We start from the raw sequence: 25,891 nt of genomic DNA, 5'->3' as shown, positions 1-25,891 counted from the left end.
GGGGGAGCTCGTTTAAATCTCGCCTGAGGGATCCCTCCAGCGAGGGGTCATGGTTGAAGTCATGGAGCGGCGGATTTAAAGGTGGGCGCTCCTCAAGGTGTCTCTGTCGCCCCGAGGCACGGTCATCACAATTCCAAGAGAGGTGGAAATAAAAGTGCACGGAGGACACAAAGGCTTTTGGACACTTCTGGAGAAATTAGCCAGGCAGCTCGGTGATGGTCAACAACCTTGGCTTACCTACGCAGACCCCCCTCCGCCCCCTTCCCTCTCACCCTGCCCTTTTAAAGGACTTGATCCCATACATCACAATTCATCTTTCCATTCTGCTCATTTCTCCGATGCAGTATTGATATCGCACTGACAAATGATTGTGAAAGAGACAGTTTCGTTGTAATGACTCCAGCGGAGCAATCTAAAAAATCCGCGAGACCAAAGGAGAAAAAGGACATTGCATACATTTTTACTCCGACCTGCCAAGTTCTCCATACATGCATCATCTCGGCACTCGCGCGCTCAGATTGTGCAGCCATATTTACAGCGGAAGGCGAGACACAACATGCGTAGATTGAAGTTGGTTTTGTATGGGGGTGTCGCGCCGTTCATTTTTCTCCTTCAACACTCGGCTGATATTATATACAGTCTCTCCCCCTACACACATATGTCAATATGTTTGGTCTTCACTGGGAGGAATGTGCCCTGAGGCTCCCATATGAAATTAGCTGACCATTCCCATGTTGGCTCCCTTTCATGCCCCCACTTGCAACATGGCCAACGCCAGTGTATCAATAATTCAGCCACAATTTAGTTGTAGTTGGGCCACATGTTACGGGTCAATTGTAACGGGCTCTGCTGCCACTGTATGCCTGATCTGCTTGATGGGCTTGCTGGAGGTTTGCGGTCAAATCGCCTGACTTCAAACCATTGTGGTTTGTCTAATGTACACATAAGGCTGCTGAGCTCAGGGAATAGCTTTTCCGCCAAAGTATAAAGTTTGCAGCCTATGGTCTACATTTACAGTGGTAACTGTGACATTTACATATGAATAACCGTCTGTTTTGCGGCTCTGTTTCATAGAACGCCGTCATGATGAGGTTCGTGAACGTGTGTACATTTGCTGTTCTGAACGTCCGGTGTCAGGTAGTCACAGAATCCTCTGGCGCACAGGAGGTGATGCATTTACAGCGGCTCATTTGGAGAGCAACAGAGGAAACGGGCATTTATGAGCAGCAATAACCACCATGTCTGACCAGAGGAAGAAAAGAGCCACCAAGAAACTAAAACTCCATCAAGCAAGAAAGAAAGAAAGAAAAAAGTCACAGTACTGGTCACACTGATGGGTTGACAGAGGATTTCTAACATCACAGCACTGAGCATGTAGGGCCAAATAAAAGACAAAACAAAAGAAAAAGGCGATTCAACAGTTCACCACTTTGCATCGTGGTAATGTGGCGTTTGATTTCTGGAAAAAAAAAAAAGAAAATCCCTTTCAAAAGCTTTTTTTTTTTTTTTTCGGGGGGAAACAATGTGCAACTACAGTGGACATGTACATGTAAACTCTGAGTGTGGAGCCATGCACACACACACACACACACACACACACACACACACACACACACACATATATTTATATATATACCACTTTGCAAGATAACTAGTCCTAAACAACCACATATCTATTTTGAGGATTCATCCATAGGATCTGCAGTGGTTTCAAACAAGTCTCCGGGGTGGGGGGGGGTGGGGTGGGGGATTGTCTTCTCCCCCACATCCATCCCACCAACACTGCTGGATATCTGCCTTATGTCTTAAGCCAGCCTTGGGGTGGTGGAGCTGCTAATCTAGCGCGCTGTAGCAGAAATGGAAATCTGCGTGTTTATGTGCATGCCGGATGGGAGGAAGGGGCTGGGAGAGGAGAGAGAAGTGGCTGCCCTTGCACCTTGGTGAGATGAAAAGCTCTCACTGCCTGGAGAGCAGGAAAACACCAGCAGGGCAGAAGTCAAACTCCCAAGGCCTTGAGAGAGAGAGAGAGGGAGACAGAAGGGAGAATCTACCAAACTTTTCCTTCTGCGCCTCCAGCAGATTGTGTATGAATCTGTGGTCAAAGTGAGAACCTGTGTGAAAACTTTAAGTTACTGCATATATATTTGTATACATATGTGTGTGTGTGTGTGTGTGTGTGTGTGTAGGGAATGTACATTCAGCGCATCGACACTGTTTGTTTTTTGACTTCCGGGCAACTTCTGAAGGGCTGCCAGATTGTAATGATCTTATTTTGTGTATATCATATCACTCCATGTATAGCCTGATCATTTATTCGACGTGCTTTTTTTTTTTCTTTTTAAATGTAATGTAATTAAGCTATTTTATTTAATTACACAACGTAATGAATCAGTGGTTTGCCTATAATAGTTTGCCTGCTATGCGAGTGTTTGCGTGCATGACGGATCCGTGTCTGTCATGTGTCGACACTTTTTGCGTGCACAGCAGTTGTGGTTTACGCCACATTTCGAAAGTTGAATCTCAGCTCTTTTTCAGCAATGCCACTCTTTACAGTAATTTCTGTCTCAAATGCTAAATTGTATTCTAATGTCTGAGTTGTTAGGTGGAACATCTAATGTCTGTGAGGAGCCAGGACAGCACTTATTTTAGTTTGTTAAGTCCACACACTGATAACTTCCAACACACCTGGAAATAACTGACGCGACTTAAAGGGAACTTGGAAAACATGCTAATTGCAAATTAATGGCTTGATCTATGAAATAAAAAAGATTATGAGAAAAGGGAAAAGATTTCACTTTACTAAAAAAAAAAAATCCTATTTTTTGCCCTTTTTCCCAACGCACATATGAGTTCATGAACAACAATTTTGTTCCTCCAGGTAACCATAGTAGTTTTTCCATTTGCTTTAATATTGAAAACAAATTTTAAAATCTTGCCTTCAGCTCTGACCATGATTTATTTATTTATTTTTTTCGGGAAAGAAATTCAGCTATTTACCATTATCAATAAGGAGCTTGATTTTTTTTTTTTTTTTTTTTAACTGCAGATCCCTGAGCAGCTGATGTTGGAGGTTAACTTTTCCTGAAGATGCATGGAGGCATGTGTGCTTTAAAAAATAAATAAATAAATAGAAAAGTGAAAAGCACCAGAGTGATGTATGTCTTTAAGCACCACCGTGCGCTTTGGCTGGCCTCTTGATGAGTTGTCACGGTGGTTAGATAGAAAAACAAGCCTAAAGTGATGTCACCTGACCGTCAGCGCCCGCGCCTGCCACGGCGGGCCGCCGGCCGGGGGTCGGCGCGGCGCGGCGACGTATAGCGTAGGTATACGGCAGTCAGTAGTTATTCATCATCCATAATGTTAACGATTACAGCATGTCGATAGCAAACCCAGGAGTTAAATGAGTTTGTGCACTCAGCTACGCCTGCGCCTCGCCGGTTCAAGGTCACTCCCTCCCGTCCCTGACAGGAGGGATGATTCCCGGGCTGAGCTGCAAGCACACACATCTTGCCTCAAGGTCAAGTGTGCCACTATTTAGAACAAATAGATACATAAAACACTCAATCTTGTGGGTGGGTAAAGTATGGGCCAGGACCTTGGGCTGGGATAAAGTCGGCCAGCGGCTCGTATATTTTGTCCTGTACTTGTATTTCCTCTTGACACTTTGTCACCCACCCCGCAGCCAACCCAGTGCAGCCACCTCCTCCTCCTTCTCCTCCCTCACCCCATCATCCCGCCACGTTTTTAGGTCCCGCTTATGTGACTGAATGTGAAAAGTTTGCATTGATTTTTGTCACGTAGGAGCACACCGGAGCGCGATGCGGATGGATCTCGGGCGTCTCTGGATGACAAACTGTGTTTATCATTCAGCCCGGCAGCCAGCTGAATTTCGACTGTACAGCCCCTTTAAGCTGCCCTGTCAAACATACCATGACCAAAACCTGCTATTCACCTATGGAGGGTTACAAAAAAAAAAAAAAAAAAACACCCCGAAAAAACAGAGGGCCATTGTGTTTGAGCAAGAGCAGGACAAGGCCAGGGCGCGTGGCGAGAGGATACACTTGATTTGGAGTCAGTTAGCAGCTCATGCCTATCCTAATGGACAATGGGGCGAGGGCAAGTGTCTCCCTCCCCTTGGCTTTTCTCCCTCTCTCGGCGTGCTTTCCCCCCAGAGACACGAGCCCGGGGCCGGGCGCTCTGATGGCCAAGCGTGACATTTAAACCCCTGCCCTCCGGTGGCTTTAGGGGGGCTTTGTGGAGGAGAAGGGGGGGGGGGTCGGAGTGGGGCTGCGGAGAGGTCCATCTGAGCACAGAGAAAGAAGAAGAAGAAAAAAAAAAAAGAGGGGGGGGGTACGGTCAGAGGCTCACCCTACTAAACCCCCTACAACTACCCCCTCCCGCTCCCTGCACACACCCCATCCCTCGATGCACACGCACTCCCCCCTCCCCTTCCCTCCCTGGCAGAAATCCTCAGTGTGTCAGTGCTGTTGGGGGCCCCATTGTGAGCAGGCCTGCCGCCGAAGAAAAGGGCCCTTTTGGTGGTAAACAATTCAGCTGTCCACTCTGATCACAATGGGGGCACATCCCATTGCTTTGAGCATCTGTTTCAAGTAGGTATTGGTCCCCCTCACCGCTCAGCAGTGCTGACCATACATACCCGGTGAGCGGCTAAATCCCTGAATCTGCTGTTCCCACTACCACCTGCTCTCAGCCTCCCTCCTTTTATCATTTCTTTTTTTTTTTTCCGGATCAATACTGCGACTCGGCCGCGGTGTCTCTGAGAAGACGAACTGAAAAGGACTTGTGTTGGCTGTTAGTAGGATCGCATGCTGTTTAAACTGTGTGCAGTGTGTAGGCCAACTGTACGAGCCTGTTTGCGTATGTAGGAGAGGAGATGCTTTTCCATGACATAAAGCAGCCTGAGTTATCTATAGGATAGAGGGGGAGCTCTTTCTCTCAGCTTGATTCATGGCCACTTATCGCCCCCTTGTGGTCCTTTGGGATATTTCATCCCTGCATGCGGTTTCATGCACTGCCATTACAGTAAGGCTGATGGCTGTTCCTATTCCCTGCATAACATGCATGTGCTGCTATTTGATGTAATTACATGAAACAAGGGGATTCCTCAGCAGTGTGTTACACTATTTTCTGTTCAACCCAGTGTTTTAATCCACCTAATCCCAGTTTTGACTGTATTTTTTTTTTTTTCTAGTTATGAAAAGCAACATTTGAATGACACATTTTCTGGATTTCCTCCTACGCTCCTGCCCACTGCTTGTTTCCAAAGGGTTAAAGCCAAGCAAGGTACTCTGCTGGGGAGGCGCTAATCAGCTCGGAAACATTTGCTGCCCTTCTGGCAAGGTCAAAGGGGTCATGGTCCCTGGGCTGGATGTCCACTCCATCCCTCGCTCCTCCCCCCTCCTGCTGTAAAGCCCAACCCCCCCTGGGGCCTATAGGCCCTGCAGGCACAATCACCGCACCACGGCTATAGGCTCACAGAAGCTGGCTTTAATCTATATGGAGCACTGGGATGGACTGTGGCTGTCTGTCCATCAGTCTGTCAGTTTGTCTTGCCTTGACCACATGCACACGGCCCTGGACCCGGGATATTGACTCAGAAAGGCCGAACCCCAATTTCTGATTGGCCCGCAGAGGCGTCCGCCGTGCCCCGCCTGCTGTTTGACCAGCTGATTGATCTGTTAACACTGGCCGCTGGACGTGTGTCCCTGAATTTAATTTCAGAATTCATTTCAGGGAGACGTGTGTGTACAGAAATGATGTAGAGTCCCGGGATCTGGGTGAAGGATTGAGGGTGGAGGTGAAATAAAATTGCAATTTAGATTCCCTTTCCCCTCTAAGGTAAGATATTAGCAGTGTGTTTGACAGGAACACTGCTCACTTGAAAAAAAAAAAAAAAAAAAAAAAAAAAAAATTCTGCTCAGGTTTTGTTTCAGACTGAAAGTGGTTCATATTCATCCATAGTACTGCCTCCAAGTGTCTGATTTCCAATAATGCTTTGGGTCTGAAAACGTTCTGTTTCTCAATAACAATAGTTTTGTGTGTGGTTCTTTATTTTCCGTGCCATTGGATATATTCTGCCTTTTGGGGACTGTTTGTCTGTTCATTTCATAAATGTGACTCTGTGACATAGTGCCTCCATAATGTCTATGGCAGAGATATTGGTAACTACAAGGGGACAGTACATGACAAGACCTCTAAAGGCGCCTTTATTGTCATTGCATTTCATCAGTTATCAATACCCGGAGAACCCCCCCACTGTCGATATAATAATAAGTGCGGAAAAATGCCACCAAAGTCTGGCTGTGAGGTTAGCTAACCTTGATTCATTTCACAGATCATAAAGGCCGTCAGCGCCGCAGTATGTGGGTATTGTCCACCATGGATTTCCCAGTCCATTCTGCTTTACGCTTGACTGTTATCAGAAATACCCATAAAAAACACACACACAGACAGTGAAATAAATGTGGACGCCAAGGCAATGCTTGTGTTAGGAAGTGAAGGCTGATTTGATGGAGTCTCTCTCTCTCTCTCTCCCTCTCTTCCCCCTCTGGCCTGCTGCAGACACAGAGAGGATTTGGGGGGGTGGGGGGGGGGCTGCTTGGATATGCATCACAAAGGCTTCCTGCAGTATTGATCCGCAGTGGGTTAAGGCAGTCTATCAGCAAATGTCCCTCTCTCTGGGAAAAACAACAGGAGATTAAAAACACACAGCTTGCCGGGCGGGAGGCTGCTGATGGCCCCTTATCTGGGCCCAAAGGTCACTGTGTACAGATATAATCCACTTTCACTTAACAGCTTCATTTAAGGCACCTCATATGCAAATGATGGCATTTGGGGGTCTTTTAAAAGCAGGGAGGCTCACTGTTCAAGAGGCAGGTGAAGTTGGATTTCTGTCTGCAGGCGGAGCAGCAGCCAGGCTTTTTTTACAGACAGGAAGCTGAAACTGTTAAATCTTTAAACTGCAGCAGACGCCTGCGTTTCCTTTTTCCAGCGGACAGACGAGCGCAGGTGTCTGTCAGCGTCTTAGTGCTGATGGAAGCAGCTGCTGCCAGTTACGACTGTACAGCCTCCAGAGCTGTTTTCATCTGTATTTATGTCCTTTGTTGCTCACAAGAGCACTTTGTGCCGAACTTGTTTTGTTAAACGTGCTTGATAAATCAATCTGACTTGACTTGACTCTATAACCAGATGGTATAATAACTGAAACGCCTCACTGAAGACACAGAAGACACTTTGATTTGAAACAACGGAGGTGCTCAAGTATTTATTCAAGTCTGTAATCCTGCTTTGTGCACAAGTAACCGAGAACAGTAACAGTAACACAAACTTTAGGTATGAAAGACAACTTAAACAATGTTTTGATTGAATAAAAAACGGCTTTGTAGATACAGTTTATAGAATAATAGAGTAGGAGCACTGGCTACATTTCCAATTCATTCAAATAAACAATTGAAAAAATAAAAAAATAAAATCAGAGTTAAATATCAAACCTTAAAATATCTAAAAATTAAATGTTCATGTCATCAGGAGTGGTCAGTCAAAACTGAGACTTTGAAAACATTAACCCTGAGGCAGAAGTAGATGCTTGTTTGCGGTTGTTTCCGAGGTCAGTAGCGATCTTTGGGCTCGCTGAATTTGCGTCTCTTGGGCGCCGCGGAGGACGGGACCTCCTGGCTGTCGGGGAACTCAAACTGAGACATCTGATAAGAGCGGAGGAAACACGACAGACATAACTTAAACCACAGCGAGCCATAACTGACAGACCACAGCTCTGTGTGACAAACTGGGGCGATCAAAAATCATTTGTGACAGCAGCAGCGTTCCTACGCATCTTCCATTTCAAAATTCAGACTTTTTTCCGATCCTTACAGCTGCACTAAAGAATTTTTTTATAAATGTAATAATACATTTGCCAGACAAGCATAAGAACCCTTTATATTTAGTGATAGAAACAATACACATAATTCTTAACATTTAAAATAACTAAGATGATTAATCCTTTTATTATGTACAGGCTGCACTTATAATAAATAATGAAAAAGAGGCGGGAGTTTAAGATATGAGGATGAGGGTCTCACCTTTTTGTCCTGGATGGGTGATGACTTCTTGTTGGCCCTGATTTTCCTCTGCACACACACACACATTCAAAACACACACACAACTAAAAGGGTGCAGATCTCCGCCGGGCATGTTGTCTGTCTCAAGAAATGTCTCCGAAGCATCATCAAGTGTATTCAATTTTAATCACAATCCTTTACACTAAAGAACCAAAGTCAAGTAACTGTTTTTTTTTTTGTTTTTTTTTAAAAACCTGGTAAAATTTGCATATAATAAATAAATCTGTATAATAAATCTGTATTATAGTTTTCTACTAAAACTATCCATGTATAATGTATTGCTGAAGTACTGCATCATACTGATTTTTAATATTTACTTCTATTTTTTTCTGTAAAACCCTGGCTATGTTTATGTGCATGTTTCTGTTAACCTGAAGTGAGCTGCCTCTAGGTTAACATGTACAGATAATATTTGACTTAGGGGGAAGAAGTTACCGTGGCACAGATTTAAGTTCATTTTGGGGGGTTTTCAATCTGCAGAATTGAAAACTGATGCCAAAAATGTCATAAAGGACAAATTAATATTATCTGGAGTGTCATTTTTTTTTTGTCTGGTGTGAGAAGTTGCCTTCTGCCCAGTTAAAGACAGAGGGAAAAAAGTAGTAAATCACAGGGTATCAAAAGTATTATGTAAACATTTTAATCTAAATGAAGATCTGTATTCAATATGGCTAATATCTGCATGCACGTAAGCACAGCCAGTGTTACTTTTCAGTGTAAGGACATTTTAAAAGACCGTACCAGTGACTTTGAATGTTCGGCTCATTTACAATTTACCAACATTTTACATCGACACAAACCATATGGCAAACACGCTGAAGATTTCACAACATAAAATCGAAATCCCATGATTCTCAAAACAGAATTTTTGGTTGAAACACTGAACGCATAATGTTCTGCTTCTATGGCAAGCAAAGTCTTCAACATTCATAAACCATGGAACTGATATCTCTCTGTGGAAAACAAATGTTTCCCCAGGGACTATTTTCCCTGGCGGAGGGAGCGTTTCATTCCGCCCCAATTTCAAGTCATCAAAACACAACAGTGCTGCTGCTTTTAGGAAAACGAATGTGGACGACTTTATTACGCTGATGGAAAACTGGAGTGAAGAAAGTCTGAAGTCACTGCAAGTTCATTTTCAATTGTAGTGGAATGAATGGAAACCAGCAGCTGGAGAAAAGGGAGTAAAAATGCTACCGGAGCTCTAAAATACCACTGCTCGCTTAAGGAGAAGATTAACAGAAAGTAGTATATTGTATGTGTAGTATATGCATGCTGTAGATATTACACTAAACATGCAAATCACTGGTATGGTCCTTTAGCTCCTCTGCCTATAACCCACAGTTAAAGGAGAAAATTGGTGGCTATTGAGTTTGCAGTGGTTGACTGACCATGGTGGACCTGGTGACCCTTCCACGCCTGGTGCTCCTCAGGCCGACCGCCATGTCAGAGGTCTCCTTCACCAGAGTGTCCATCTGAGAGGTGACAGATGGCTGCACTGACCACAAGAGCATCTGAAGAGGCCCTTCTCCTCAGTGTTTACACAGCGCTGGCAGTCCGAGTCTGTCTGAGGTTTCTGACGCTTGTGAGCGGCGTCGTGGCGGCTGCTGTCGCTGAGCTACGCGTTCACCCTTCAGCTCAGTGTCCTCTTTTAAATCTCTTCTCAAGACGCATTGTTATAATTTAGCTTTTCTTAACTGATCCTGGCCGCTTCTCAATTATTCTATTGTGTTTTATCACATGATGGATTTTATTACTTGTTATTTATTGTGTTATTGTTAAGCAGTTTGTAATCCCTGTTTTGAAAAGTGCTCTATAAATACCATTTATTGTTATCATTATTATTATTATCATTATTATGTCTGTAGCTAACTCACTAAACTTGGATTGTTCTGATGTGCTCAGAATGAACTTTTGGACATATTTTCATAGTTAACCTTGGACCTGTCCTTTTGTTTTTCATTTCTCCAAATCCGGCAAAGATTTTTTGCTGCAGTCCGCTGAACTTGTCAGAGTGAGATTATATTTAACCGGCTTCATGATGTTGTTTCGAGGACCATGATGGCTCGCTCATTGTTTTAGCAATTTCTTAGGGTTAATTTTTTTTTGTTGTTGTTCCTCTTATTACGCTTTGTATTGAAAACTATAACTGCTTATAGTTTTAGAAGTTTGAGAAAGGTTTAGAAGTTTAGAAGAAAGGACTTCATTGGCCAGAAATCATGAAATGTGTTTGATAATGTAAGTAAACTGCACATGTATTGGACCTGAACTTCTTCTTGTTAGTAGCTGGCCAGGATAAATAAAGTGAAAAAGGTCAAAGGTCAATAGTCAAAAAAAAAAAAAAAAAAACTCTCAGCAGGGTCAGTCATCAATAGTTAAGTGCAACTTTCTTTGAGCAGAGCGTCTGAGCACTGCTGCTTACAAGACAGTTTAGTGGCTGCCAGACTTTTGCTCAGGCAGGAGGTTTTATTTTTGGCATCAACTATTTGCTGTTGTTATTTTTTCACATTGTGTGCATTCGTCTCCCGTTTTTTTTTGTTTTTTTTTTCTGCATCTAGGGTCACATGACCACCACTCCCCTCACTCAAAGAATACAAGCCCCCTGCTCCTCTTCACCTTGTTTCTTCACACACATTGACTGCTGACAGATATTTTATGATGCAACACCGAACGTTCATAAATCATAGTTTGGGTTTTATAAGACGGATGTGACACATTATAAAAGTTTTGAAATGCAAACTGAGCTAAACAACAGTGAAAAACACAAATGGCATCACTAATCTTGCATATTTACATTGTCTCAATTAGGGATGGGGGGGTGGGGTTGGGGTTTGGGACACGACTAAGAAACCCAAATGATTACATGCATTTTTAAGTAAAAGACATATATAGTGAAGCTTTAAAATATTTACCCAGTATGTGACAGACTCACTGTGCTGCTGCTGATGTTACACTCACCTGTGAGTCCACTTGACCTTCCTCATTCACCTCCACCCTCTTGTGGCAGCTCACCTGGACCTCTGATCTCACCTCTGTCACAGAGAGACAGTGCAAACTGTACCCCATGGTCTCTTTTAGCACTACATTGCCATTTTCTAAAGTGATTTCACACTTGCCACACTATAATGATCTAATCATTATCTCTTTTTTTTATTTGGGTAATCCCACACGCTCACTTTTGCACCAGGTTTCGCTGTAAAATGTGGAGCACAACTGATTTGTGTACCTGTGGAAGCTGTGGTGGGCACTGTTCAGAGACCCAATCAAAGGAGCTGCTAAGGGCCCCTCTGAGTGTGCTCTTAACATGAGATTACAGTTAATACCGTGGTAAAAACACGGTTTATGGTTACGGTCACTATGGTTTACAGTTACTGTGTGTGGTGATGTTTAAAAATTCATGTAACGTTATCAATGACAGAATAGCTGACTAGCTAACCCGCTGTATGTCTAGTTATATGTCTCAACATTTTGTGCTTGCCTAGTGAAAGTATTGTTTATAGCACAAAATCACATTGGTGGGGAAAAAAGAAGCAATATACTGTATAGGTACACAAATAGGTTTTGCTCCACAGTTCACTGCAGAATGTAGTGAAAAAGTCAGAGCACACAGGATTTGTCATTTGTAAACGGTAGCACAGCAAATTTTGTCAATTATTGTTTATTAGGATCCCCATTAGCTACAGCATGGCTGCAGCTGTTCTTCCTGGGGTCCGCCAACATTTTAAAATAATACAATTCTTAAAATGACATAATAAAAGCAAACCCAAAGAGGCTCAAACTGATGAAAGAAAACACCACATGCAGAAAAAAAATACTCTGCAAGTAAGAATCTGCCCTAAGCAGAAACATACTAGGAAATTAAAACAGCAAATCAGAACATCACAGAGAAAAAAACAAACAAAAACAGTTTAGTATCTGTCTGAGGTCAATTCCCCCAATAACTGAAAAGCTGTCCTCAATCCATTTCATTTGTAGTTACAGACTTCACCACAGAGAGAAATACATTCAACAGTCATAACTATGTTTCAGTTCCCAATCTCAGCTAAATGCTTTATGAAATTATTTTTATTTTTCTATTATATAATTATCATTCACACTTATTCAAAAGATATTGCTTAACTAATGATTTGAATGTTCTTTTGCCTATTGTTTGTGTGATGTGCTTAGGGAACGAGTTCCACTCATACATGGCTCTGTACACAACAGTTCTTTTACCAACATTAGACTTTACTGTTGGTAGTGCAAAATATCCTCCAGCCGCCTGTCTGGTGATGTATTTATTGTAATCAGAGCTGTAACATAGTTCTTGTTGACTTCAAATTTTTGATCCAGGAGTGTGAATGTGTTTTGCACCATATTCACTGCAGCAACTGTAACACAGGTGTGTGTTTCTAACTACTATGTAACCTCAGTGTTGTGTCTGTGGGAGAAAAAAAGTATTTACAAGTTTGCAACTCCTAAGGCATTTTCCTGTGACTTCAAATTTACACACACACACACACACACACACCTATGGGTATTATCTACAACTACAAATTCAGTGCTCAGTTGTTTTCAACTTCATTCTGCATATGTATCATATAATTAACCACTTGGTGTAAACATATTAATATTTATTAGGGGTGTAACGGTACATGTATTCGTATTGAAAATTTTCGGTACAGAGCATTCGGTTCGGTACAGGACGTTGTGTTCGGTACAGAGGTGTGCAGCACGGGTGAGTTACCACACGAGGATAATTGGTGGCGGAACATAAGTTTCGTTTTCATTTATCCATATCCACCTGCAGCTACACGTGCGAAACAGTAGAGGGCAGCAGTACGCCGGGGAAGCGTCTAATCTCTCAAAGAACAAGCATAATAAGCTACACCTGAAGCATGACCTGAAGCCTGAGCATTGATGTCATGGTTACGGCTAATGCTACCGAAACCGGCACCAGCGGGAAACTAGAGCTTGAAGAGCGTCCCTAGTCGTTAAAATCTCCTGTTTGGGAACACTTGGGCTTTCTGGTCAAATCTTGCAACAGACAAAGGCAAGTGCATAAAACAAAGGCAGTGTGCCGACATTGCTCAGCTGAGATTGGGTACGTTCATGGCAACACGACAAACAGGCTATTTCATTTGAAACAGCGTCATCTGAGTGTGAATATCTCTGGTACAAGAAAAAAAAAAAAAAACACCCTAGTGCAAACGCGGCTGATGACGGCATTCAAGCAGCCTCTCCCTAGCAACTCAGAGCGGGCTAAAGCTATAAAAACTGCCATCAGAGATTTTATAAATATATACGGTATTTTATATATATATTGTTTATTTGAGAATATTTTGTTTATTGGAAAACTCATTTTATATATTTTTTTGTTTATTTGAGAAAATTTTACCCATTGGAAAACGTATTTTATATATGTTTTGTTTATAATGAGAATATTTTATTTATTGGAAAACTTATTACTAGCACTTGGCAGCAGTATTCAGTATTTTTTTTTTCTATATTTTGTATAATGTTACAATAAAGTTCCTAACAAACATAAAATTGCTTGTTTAAAACAATTTTATGTTTTGCATTTTGTTCCCATACTGTACCGAAAATGTACCGAATCGAGACCTCAAAACCGAGGTACGTACCAAACCGTGATTTTTATGTATCGTTACACCCCTAATATTTATTCAAAACCTTGATTGTGGGGAGTCGTCAGGGTTAATCTGACGCCCTGAGAAAAGCTGTCATCAAGTAATCAATGGGTTCACTTAGGTCAGATCTCACTGGGGTAAAGAGGAGTCACATGGAGACTTACTGGTGGTGTCCATGAGTAAGTTTCCATCGTCAGGCTTCTCCACGTCTTCAATCATATGACTCTAAAAACAAAGCATGTTATCTGAGCACCATGACAGCACAGTCGATGCCGACCACAAGAGTTACCCAGATGAGTGTGATATTTCCAATATTTAGCCTGATTGTTGTTGATACTATAATTAAAAGATGCAGCACACAGAAGTAGAAGTAATTGCTTATATAGTAGTTTTTTGATTGATTGATTGAATGTTTGTTTTCGTGTCGTGCAAACTAAGTGTCCAAGCCTCATGAGTTTATGATACCAAAACACAGTTGGAATTATAACTTATAATACATCTTGTTTTTAAACAAAATACTCTGCTCTCTCCTCCAAGCATGGCAAATGAAATCTGCTAGTATCAGTAATGGATGTAGTAAAAAAAAAATATATATATATATATATATGTTAGTTATTATATATGACAAACATCCACTGTATGACTCTTTGACCTCAGATTACAAAAATGGACACTGCTGCATTGTGCTTGCAACATTTAGACATTTTCCATGGATTGCTGTTGTGTATGAAATGTGCTATACAAATAAGCCTGCCTTGCCTTACCTAAATTTAGAGATAATCATTTATGAGAGTGCCGGTACAAAGTAACTCTCTTTGGTTCAGTGCTGGTAAAGCACTGACGAAAACACATTTGATAATAAATCTAATTACTGTATGTATGAAGAAAATAAAGTATTCACTGTAGTTTAGCTCTTATTTCAGAGCATGACCTCAGTGTGTTGACCACTGGTCCACTGATGCCCCCTCTGATTATTTTTGAGCGTTACGAGGTGTCGTGTGCTGACCTGCGATCCATCACTTTCTTCCGCCACCTTCAGAAGCCAATTGTCCCTCAAACCCAGAGGCTCGTCCTCCACCTGCAGACGTCGAGCACAGCTGTCAATCAAAACAGCTCCAGAATAAGCCCTGACGGTCATGACCCGGAGGAGGAGTCTTTAATCAGTGAAGGAATTAACAGCAGATAAGCATGTGGCTCTTAAGGGCAAAGTTCACCAAGCTGTAGGATAAACAGGGTAAATATAAATAGTAAACCTGTTTCCACGTATGATACTGAGAGTCTGACTACACTGCTTTGTATTCAAAGATTTAAGGAAAGTCACGGAGGGATTTTTTCTTTTCATTTGACCGCTGTTTTTTCAAGGAACGTGGAGACAAGAGCACATTCTGAGTGTATTAGTTTAATAATACATAATAGATTCAATATAACACCTGTAATGCTACCATAGTAAGGACTATATATTTTAGAATAGACAGCATTTCCTGATATAATGACAGTAACAATAACATTATGTTGAGAAAAAGAAGAAGAAGAAGAAGAAGAAGTGAAATTAGAAGCAAAGGAAGAAAAGGAACAAAGTCAGAGGAAGAAGTGAAAGTAAAACAAGATGAATGAGATGAAGGGAAAGTTTCTACTTATACAAACTTATACAAACATGGCATGACTGTTTTTTTTTTTTTTTTTACTTTTTTGTCCTTGACCCAAATTTTAAGGACACTTTCATTTCATTTATTATTCTCCTTTATTCTGTGTAAACTTTTTTCTTCTCAAATACTGCCAAGATGAAAGTGAAATCAAGCGGGTTAAGAGAGCACATTATGAACATGATGGAAAGGAAATATGTTAGGTGAATAAATAGTCTATAAAGAGTCTAACAAACTTCCATGGTATTATATAACATGTCCTGAGCAATTGTTAAACTCCCCGAAAACCCCTGACTGGATTAGACTTTTCAAAATTCCATGAATTTGCAGAAATTACACGGCCTGTGGGAACCCTGTGGAGGACATAAAGAGACAGAAGAAGAAAGAACAAAATCAGTGGAAGAAAAATTAAAAGAAAATGAAGATAAATGGCATGGGAAAGAGAGAAATGAGAAAGCAAAAAGAGAAAGGCAGAGGAAGAGGAAAAGAAAAAGAAGCAAAGGAAGAAAATGAACAAGCTCACAGGAATAAGTAAACGAAAATGATAAATGAGACATCTTTTGTGTCTCTTTCTGTCCCACTGTCTTGTTTTCTTTACCTGCTCCATCCTGTCTCTCTCTGTGGCCATGTTCACCTTCAGGGTGTGGAAGGGGGAGATCACCTCGCCTATCATCAGCTTGACCGGCTCCCTCTCAAACTCCATGACGTCAGAGTTGCCCTCCTTGAAGCCTGGAGGCTGGTAGGACTGAGGAGTGACTGAAAAGACAGAAAACACAGAGACAAGAAAGTCAGAGATCAACACAAACACAAACTGACCCAAAAAAAAAACAGCAACCTAATGCCTGACAAAAATCTGACCCTCCACAAACACACACACATTATACTGACGTCCAGTTTGTGCAGCTTTCCCGAATCTTAATCCCAACCAACCTTTGCCTAACCTAAACCCCTTACCCTAAACTTAACCCAAGACTAATTCTAACCTTAATCCAAACATAACTGTCACCTTCACCAATGAGACAGAATGTGAGGACCGGCCAAAATGTCCTCACCTCTGAAAAACGTCCCTACTCTTTTGGTTAAAAATGCATTCTGGTACTTACTATGTAGCATTTATAAGTACACACCACACACTAACACACACACACACACACACACACACACACACACTTTATCACTTTATTCTAGTAGTAAAATGAAAAAGTAAAAATGCAGTCTCTGACATACATACTTAGTTTATGTTTTATAAATCATATAAGCAATGTATGTATTAAAATTTTAGGGAATACTATGACTTATGCAATAATTAAGTTACTCCTCACTGGTGGAGATTTTACCTATGCTATGCTGTGTGTGTGTGTGTGTGTGTGTGTGTGTGTGTGTGTGTGTGTTACCCTCCTCGTAGTAGGCCAGCTTCATGTTGAGGCAGACGATGTCTGGCAGAGGGCCCAGGATCTGCATCAGAGTGCACAGCTTTCTCAGCAGCAGGATGCTGGCCTTCTTAGTGTTGCTGCATTTCACTGCCGACACCTTGTTGTTGTTGTTGCTGAGGTTGATGGGAGGCAGCATGAGAAATCAATGGCTGGTAAATCTGCCTACTCTTTCTGACCCTCTGGCAGGTAACCAACCATCTTTATTTTGTTCAGATATCTACTTGGCTTGTTTAAAGTTGGTGAAGCTGGTGACCAGGTTGCTGTGGAAGTGGGACTGAAAAGTGAAAGTGTTTGTTGGTGCTCAGACGGAGGGGCGGCTATGACCTGTGAAAGTGCGCTGACTTTAAAAACTCCACCTGTAAATGCCAAAGTGCTGTGATGGCGCAGTGGTCAAAATGAAAAGAATCACATAAACTACACCGACTTATCAGCCGGCCACAGACAAAGTGGCTTCCTGACATGTGGCTCCACCATGCACCGGTCTGGAGCTGGTTCATGCTTGTGTGAAATTCGCCGCACTGATGTGTGAGTGCACATTGTGCTTCCCTTACGCCCAAGGAGCATATACTGTAATTCTCACAAGAAACACACAACACAATGTGAACCAGCCAAACACACAGGGCCTGGGTCTGTTATATGTGCTGCCTTGCAGATAAACATAATGTCTCCTGCGCTGATATATAAGTTCACATTCAAGGTTCGAGTAATCCTCACACTTCTTCTCTCATGCTCCAGTAAGTCGGCTAATCCCTAGTCCTGAACAGCCAGAGGTGCAGAGGAGCTGAGTGCATTCACTGCACCGCACTGTACTTCATTACAGTGCTGAGGTGCTGTCACTTTACTTGATTATCTCTATTTAGTGGCGCTTTCTATTTTTCTTTCCCCACATTTCTTGCACTTTTTACTGCAGTGCGTTTATCTGACGGCTGGAGTTACTGGCTACTTTGCAGAGGAAGTTTTTCCATGCTGCACTGTTCGGGTGTAAACCAGCCAATGGGATATGAAGCAGACAGAACTAGAACATTAAAATACTTCTTACAGGGTAAAGCATCAATAATTTAACATTTGTAAGAACCCATTATTCACTTTTGCTTTTCATACATGAGTAACACTTTGAATGCACCAGACTTTTGGATGACCTACTTCTCAATGTCCAGCTGAGGCCCCTCTGAGGTGTACTTGATCCTGAACTGGTAAACCTCTGTAACTTTCTGAAAGTGAAGGCAGCGTTGAATGAGCACCGTTATGTAAACCGGCAGATACAGGGTGTATAATCCAGCTGTTTGAGTTTTGAAACGTCAACATTTGCAAGAATTGGATTAGCAGATTACCTGGGGATTCTCTGGATCAGTGTATATCTATAAAGGGATAAATGGACACACAATCAGGTCACTGGATATTTAGATTTAATTTCAGCCTTGTAGAAGTACAACGGCGTATTAGGGCCATTGTTGGGGGCGACAAAATGGAGCCAGGGGAGGGGGTGGGGTAGTCATATTTCGATATTGAAGTTGTAAAATTTATAAGAAAAAACTTGAAAACTCTGGGGTTACAAAGTCAAAATTTTCCCTTTGAAAGGCTGGATCCACCACACACTGCAGATGCTGCTGCTTGCTGTGGTGATGACCTCAACAAATTATAACAACAAACAATTATAACAAATAATTGTTTTCCTCTGAATAGGCCCGAGGCACGGCAATGTCTCTTCAAAGTCCAGATGCTGATGTTAATATTGTGATTCTGATTCGGCTAAAATCACCAGAATTCCCTTCTGAGTAAATGATACTATATTAAAAATTTTTTAAAAAATTTCCTCATAAATTTGTGACTTGATCTCAGAATTTTTATATTTTTTCTCGTAAATTTGTGAGTTTTTTCCTCATAAATTTATGACTTTAATCTGATTTTTTTGGTCTACTACCCCTACCTCCCCAGCTCCTAATTTTTTCCCCCTACAACGGCCCTGAAATGTCGTCATACAGACGAGAGTAAAGGACAAAAGTAACTTTGATCATCAAGATGATCAAAGTCCTAGATCTCCATCTGGTCAAAAATCTCTTTTCTGCTGACACTTTTCAAGGCCATCACCTCACCTTGATGTGTTTTATTATCATCAAACATTCATGTAGACCTAATACAATGTATGTCAACAGGTAAGGAGATACTTACAGTCAAAATTATCGTCCGTAGCTGGTGGAATAAAATCAATATATCAGTTACTATGACACTACTATGAGATCACAATGTCCTTTGCTGTTTTTGTGAATTTCTGGCTTCGTGAAGTCGATGGAAACAGAGGATGACTTACATATTTCTTCTGAAGGGCATCAAAGCATCCATGCATCCTGGGAGGATGAAATAAAAACACCTAATTAACGGTAAACATAATTTTTTTGGATGTTTTCCCACATATCATGTGTTAACAAGGACAAAGCGAGCCCTGAGTCATTCTGGCACTTTGATGTGTGTGTTTGCATGTGTGTGTGAGTGTGTGCATGTGCATGTCTGTGATATGCAGGGGCTGGAGGCAGACGGCTCAGACGGCTTCGCCTTTCACGCCATAAAAATCACATGAGAAAGGAGAAAAGGTACAAGTGTGGGTCAGAACAAAACCTTTTGGCTTCATGTCACTATAAAAAAAAAAAAGATGACTTTTCTGTATTTTTACCAAAGTCACCATATCAACACATTAAAAACTGTATTTTCTTTCATTTTATATCAAAATCCCATTAATGCTGCTTCCTGGGAAACAGACAAAAGTCAAAATTCCACCAATGATAATAATAATAATAATAATAATAATAATAATAGTTTTTGACAACACTCCTCCATCCCTCTAATTATATAGCCTGCAACTTAAAGGAGTACAGTACAGAGAAATTTTACATAAAAATAAATTAGTTACTTTAAATCTAATGCCAAAGGAGCTCAAACAGTGATGATTAAGACAATCACCCACCAATAAATCTCATTTGCATTATTGATTTCTGTGGTGACATTCACACTCTGGTGCACAGCGGATGCTTAGTGACACCTTTTAACCACACTTCACATTTTCTACTGAACCTGTAATTACAACTACAGCATGGCTATATGGCTAATTACCTCGTCTGACGGTTCCATGACTCTGTCAATTTTTTTTTCGACCATTTTTGAGAACTGAGAGGTATTTCCCTGAGTAACCCATAAGTAAACTTTTTACTGCCACACATCATGTAGAACCGGAAGCTTCTGCACTGCAGTTTTAACGCTTTCGGAAAGTGTTTGTAGCCACCAGATCACACGAGCATGCTTGTCAACTTTCAGTTGACATGTGTACCACCACATTTTAACACTACAGTTATTTTAGTACTTTTTTATTCTGTCCATCAGTTATTTATTTATTTATTTATTTATTTATTTCGTTTTTTCTCGGAGCACATCATCATTTCATGCCATGCGCAATGCAATGCTTTTCTGTGACCATTTTCACAATTTAAAAAATAAAAATCTAAACATGTCATTACATGTCATTGTAACTTTGTGTTTTTGTGTATTTAAGACAGGGGCTGTATGGTTTTAAGCAGCTTGTTGCTCTCAAATGCAAAACAAATTTTCCCTCAGGGATGATAAACTATGATTATATTGTAATAGTATTGTATGAGTGGCAACGTGGTACCACTCGCCATGGAAAATCTTGTTGCCTTTTCCAAAAACACCACAGTGGCTGGAATGTGTTCATTTTGAGGAATATGGATAGAATTAAATGAAATGCGGGACAATCAATTACAAAAGCAAGACATCATTGAAAGGCTGTTTCCTGGTGGCTTTGAAAAATGGCTATAGGCTCCATGTGTCAATTAGCTGAGGTATTTACCACTTAACAATCTGACAGGCAGCAGGAAATTTGTGGTCCTCCCTGAGAATCATCACTTTCTGCCCTGTAGGAGTTGAAAGGAGAGATAAGCCGCTCATAAGCAAACATGGACCTCAGCAGCAGTAATGTTGAAACACTGAGCACAACTGGCATCTCTTCACTCTCAGGGTAGGAAATAAACACCCACGACCAGCCAGATGTTGATAAATCCACAGCTGTGTTAAGCTCATGCTGAGGTTTGTTTGTTTTTTTTTTAGCTCGTATTCAGTTCAGGTCAGTCTGGCTGGCTGGAAGGACCAAGGCAGTGGCCGGTGAACTTTAGACAGAAACATTTCCACATGTGATCTACCTTCAACGTCTTTGCTCCCATAGGCCTTCTCGGGGAAAAGCCCCCTCAGGTAGGTGATGCTGGACACTGCGATGGCCAGAAGTTTCTTCACCACAACCATGGACTCCTGTTCTGTGGAAACTTCATTTGGGAACATCTGAGTGACCTGTGTGAGAGAGACAAACCCCTCGCAGGCTGAGCGCTTCTTCCTGGCATCACCAGAACCTATCTTTGTTTTGTTTTTGTAGTTTTGCTTTGATTACCCAGTAGAGTTATCACAAACATTAGCTGTCAATATGGGTAATAACTGAAGGTCAAGGTGTGGGGTTATAACAATGATCAAAGTGATGCTTTGTTTGAAGGTAGAATGAGTAGGATTTTCCTAAAAAAAAAAAAAAAAAAACACTGTATAGAGCCACTAGCAGTGTATGCTGGCAGCAAGTTTGCGTCTCCTAGGATGGCAGTGGAATGAATGTCGTCACTGTCCTAGGCGGCGGTCCGCTGCCACCTCCCTGTCCAACACAAAACAGGCCAGCATCGTGTTGCTCTTCATCCTCATCCTCAGTGCTCGCCAGCAGGTGAAAGCCAAACCCGGAGATTCACTTTCATTGCAGAACGAGTTGTGTCCGCTTGGCATTTCCCCTCGCCGTGTTTACCTTTTTCCACAATCCGCGCTCCGTGATTTTCGCAGCTTCGTATTGGATGTCGTGCTATTGATCTGGCACTGTGCGCTGTTATTGCCTGGGAGCTAAGACGGTTTCTGGTTATTTGAAGTCTATTCCCTTTACTCCAGCCACAGGCAATGTGGAGCGATGGAAGTTATGTTCTGGCCTTGGTCCATCCGCTGCGCTGTACCGGAGCTCCATGACTACAGCTCAATTCAAATCTATGGGGCCAAAACTTGTCAATCTTCTCTCAGTGGAAAACCCAATACACTTTGCCAATAACAGCCAATAACAACATGCTGTGCCAGATCGATAGCATGACATACATACAAAAAGAAGCTACAAAAATCGCGGACTGTGGAAAAAGGAAATCTAGACAAGCGGACAAAGCTTGTTCCACAACGAGAGTGAATCTGCTGGAGAGCCCTGAGGGAGAGGAGCAGGATGAAGACCGACATGGTGTTGGCCTGTTTTCTCTTGGACAGGTAGATGCTTCTGGGCCAAATTTGTTATCTTAGGACGCTGACATTACATTTTGAGCGTCCATTTCATTCCGTCGCCATCCTAGGAAAAGAAAACTTGTTGCTGGTGGTTACTTAGCCTGAGAGGAGAGGCCAGCTTTGAATGTTGTGTTTACAACCAGCAACCGAGAAATCCTACTCATTCTGCCTTTATTAATTTTGTTTTTTGAAACTGTTTGCTTTCATATGTGGCACTTGTATGATTGATCTGAAATATGGATACTATATGTTTATCAGTGGAATGAGCAGATTCAGAGAGTCATTGAATGAAGCTGATGCAGGCATTCAAGAGACAAAGTGTGAAAAAAATAAGTGAAAAAAATAAAATAAAATTCTCCAGATAGCCGGGCTTTGATTGTCCCACCTGGCAAATTATAAATTAAACAAAAATCAACAAATGCATGTCTAAATTGTGTAGACCTAAAGAGATAAGTGAGCACCAATTAAAACGAATACAAAACAGCTTCTTAAATTAACATCAGTGCAAAAATGGCTAAAAGCATGCAAGGTATTCAAAATAAGTGAAAAACTTAAGAGTCAGATTACTGTACAAACTGACTGCACAATCCAATATCAAACTGTATGTGCTCAAAATCTTTGCTTCTCTGATTTTCTTGACTCAGTGTCATCAATTACATCATCTTCATAACATCATGATACCAAACTCATGATGGCAGGTATTTTTTTTTTTACAACTTAACCTTCAAAAAAAAAAAAAAAAAAAAAAAAAAAACAGATTTAAATTTTCTTTTAGGAGGCATTACCCTTGCTACCACACCGCAGGCTACACACGTTGATCATAAATCCTTTTTTACAACAGGTTATAAAATATCCCTTTTACTCCAAATGATGTTAACAGCACTATTTGGAAATGGGGATAAATAAAATATATGAGGAAAGTAATAAACAGCTAACAGCAATAACAATAATTCCATTATGTGGCTTTATTTTTTTATTTATTTTTATTTTTTTAGTGCTGATGACCCTAAATGACGACATCAAATGTTTACATCACAGCCGGCTCTGTCAATACTCCTTCCAGACAAAAAAAAAATAAAATAAAAAAATCACTCCATGTATTCTGAGTAGCATCTTCCAGCCATTCGCTGACATAGGACAGGGCGTCCTAAGTCCTTGCCAGAGCAGTCCTTGCCAGAGCAGTCCTGCAGTGCATAATTAAGTTACAGCATTTCTTTGTTTATTTTACTTACTAAATTTAAAAAAATGTAAGTAACGAATTATCAGAGGTCTGATGAAGAGCTCATTCATGTTACAGTCATTTTCACCAGAGTGCAGCTCTGCCCACTCAGCGGCCTCTCACTAGTTTAAAGCGGCGCCCCCATCCACCACGTGGTGGTGGAGGGTCAGCACCACAAGACGAACACACGACTCCAAAAACACAGGGAATCACATCGGCTCTCTCAGCGGTGACTCTCACAGTCAAAACCAAACAGAGCCTACTTCTGTTATATGTGCCAATTCTGTTTTTTTTTTTTTTTTTTGTCAAATAATTGTTTGAAAGAACAAATGAAATAGCTAAGTGGTCAAGAGAGAACATCTCTTTACTTGTCAATGGAGTAGCTGTTGCATTAATTTTGGCACACAGAAATGTGTATCTTCTAAACCAGTGTTTACAGCAATACGGAGTACAAGAAAAAAAAATACAGTTTAGAGAAGATGCATGATATTGGAGTTTTTTCTGATATCTAATATGCCGACATTTTCCAACTCTTAACGATATATGCACATATTTTTTCCACCTAATAGCAAAGAACATCAAGTCTCCCCTGCAGTGGAATTAACATTATGCCTGCTCTTACTGTGAAGGCCCACTGGCAGATGCAGAGATAAAATACAACGCTTTTCAAAATGCACACATTCCACTGGAAAAAAATAAGAAAATAACTTAAACTTATGGCACTTGATGCCATTGTTCTCTCCTGAACAGATCTTTGCTTGTGGTGTATTACAATCACACATGTACATTGTTTTGGATAAAAGCATCTACCTAATGTGAATTGTAATGTATCTCGTAATTGTAACTTTGGTTATGTAAAACAAGGTATATTTATATTTATAAAACATTTTCTTTCAAACAAAACTGTCAGATTCATCCTATTTAAACAGGCTTGGATGATGCTCTGCCTGAGAAAATCAACAACGTGGGCAGATTTGGCCTATTTCACATATCGACATGTCATATCGGCACACATCTTCATTTCGGGCCGATACCAATACTTCATTTCTAAAGCCGATACTCCTGATACCGATGTCATGCCGATATTATTGTGCATCCCTACATTTTGGAGAGCTGATTTCATGGAAAAGCCGCATTAACCACTGTTCATTTACTGTGATTAGCCAGGTTTTAGTGCTCTACATCGCCTCCTGCTGGTGGCCTCTGGCAGTGGAATATCTCCCTGTAGACTATCTCTAGTCACACCCACTAGTCTATATACATATACTTGTTATTAATGATCAGTGGTTGTGTCTGATGTGGGTTTACTAGGGTTATTGGTCTGATAGGTGGGTACGCTGTAAATTGCCAAGAAAAGAGGACAGTATGTAACATATACCTGCGTGTACGCTCTGCAACATCTCCAGAAATTTAGGAATTGTGCACCTCTGTTGTTCGTTGAGCACCTTTTTTACAGGCAGATATCATAAATATAGTCACTTCTGATGGAAAACAGTGAGTGCATTGTTGAATGAATGAATGAATGAATGAATATGTTTATTTCGATCACAGCAGCACAACAAATTAAACATAATTAAAGAATTAAAGAGAATGAATATGGCTGGTCGAAAAGGGTTTTCGGCTGAAGCAAAAGCTTATGGCTGCCGAACCCTTGTAATGATAAGATAATAATTCTACTGTTTACATTTACATAAGTGTACCTGACTGCACATATATACATACAGTACCTGCTAGCTGTCATACGAGAAGCATACATACCGACATAGATCCTTTTTTTTTTTTTTTTCGTTATGAAACCAGTATCCAAAACACACACTAAAGGCCAAAACTCTCAATTTTATCAAAGAATAAATTATAAGGCATCTGTAATTTTTTTATGATTTTGATCATTTGCTGTTATCAGCATTTTCTATTTTATATTTATCAAATATCTTGTTATGTGCAGGGGGTGTTTTGACACATGAAATGAATGAAAAGACAAACAGGACAAAAAAAAAAAAAGACCTTTGCCATATAACACTGTTCGACAAATCACAATCACACAACAGTGAGTCTATATTAGTCTCAATATGGTTTACCTGTGCAGTCCGCACACCGCGTGGCACACACGCCATGGTTGTGGTGATGAACAGCAAATTAAAACACTGCAAAAACAACAGAGAACAACTAAGTTAAGTGATTTTATATGAAGACTAACATGAGCAAACAGATGCTATGCTAAGCTACCTCTTCTTCAAGCTAACTTCTCATTAGTAAAGGCGCAGATGAGCTAATCTGTTGATTTTTCTGTGTTGTTACTAAGGTAGTTGATCTTTTACTTACAAGGCAAAGCTAAAAACTGTGTTTTAGTAAAATATCCTGGTAAAAAAGTACCTTTACGACAAGGTCTGGAGGCAAGTTAGTCGTTAAAGGCAAAAATCGGGGTAAAAGTTGTTCCCGCGACTGTTTGATTGACAGGTTCAAGGCATCAATCACCAAGACG

General features: G+C 41.0%; 1 protein-coding gene across 1 annotated transcript; it reads right to left on the bottom strand.

Annotated features, from left to right (window-relative positions):
• Window positions 1-7,360: 7,360 nt before the first annotated feature.
• Window positions 7,361-25,848, bottom strand: hormad1 (HORMA domain containing 1). The gene is made up of 16 exons (XM_030072592.1): window positions 25,732-25,848; window positions 25,488-25,553; window positions 21,047-21,191; window positions 20,698-20,761; window positions 19,150-19,186; window positions 19,011-19,031; window positions 18,173-18,199; window positions 17,985-18,052; window positions 16,803-16,954; window positions 16,007-16,164; window positions 14,772-14,843; window positions 13,930-13,990; window positions 11,097-11,170; window positions 9,530-9,613; window positions 8,100-8,147; window positions 7,361-7,721 (listed from the first exon to the last, which is right to left on the bottom strand). The coding sequence occupies exons 2-16, from the start codon at window positions 25,521-25,523 to the stop codon at window positions 7,629-7,631; spliced, it is 1,140 nt and encodes a 379-aa protein (XP_029928452.1). The 5' UTR covers window positions 25,524-25,553; window positions 25,732-25,848; the 3' UTR covers window positions 7,361-7,628.
• Window positions 25,849-25,891: the final 43 nt, after the last annotated feature.

Source organism: Myripristis murdjan, chromosome 16, assembly GCF_902150065.1.
Source record: "Myripristis murdjan chromosome 16, fMyrMur1.1, whole genome shotgun sequence".
NCBI lineage: Eukaryota > Metazoa > Chordata > Actinopteri > Holocentriformes > Holocentridae > Myripristis > Myripristis murdjan.
The sequence above is the reverse complement of the archived record's forward strand: the minus strand, read 5'-3'. Positions and strand labels throughout refer to the sequence as shown.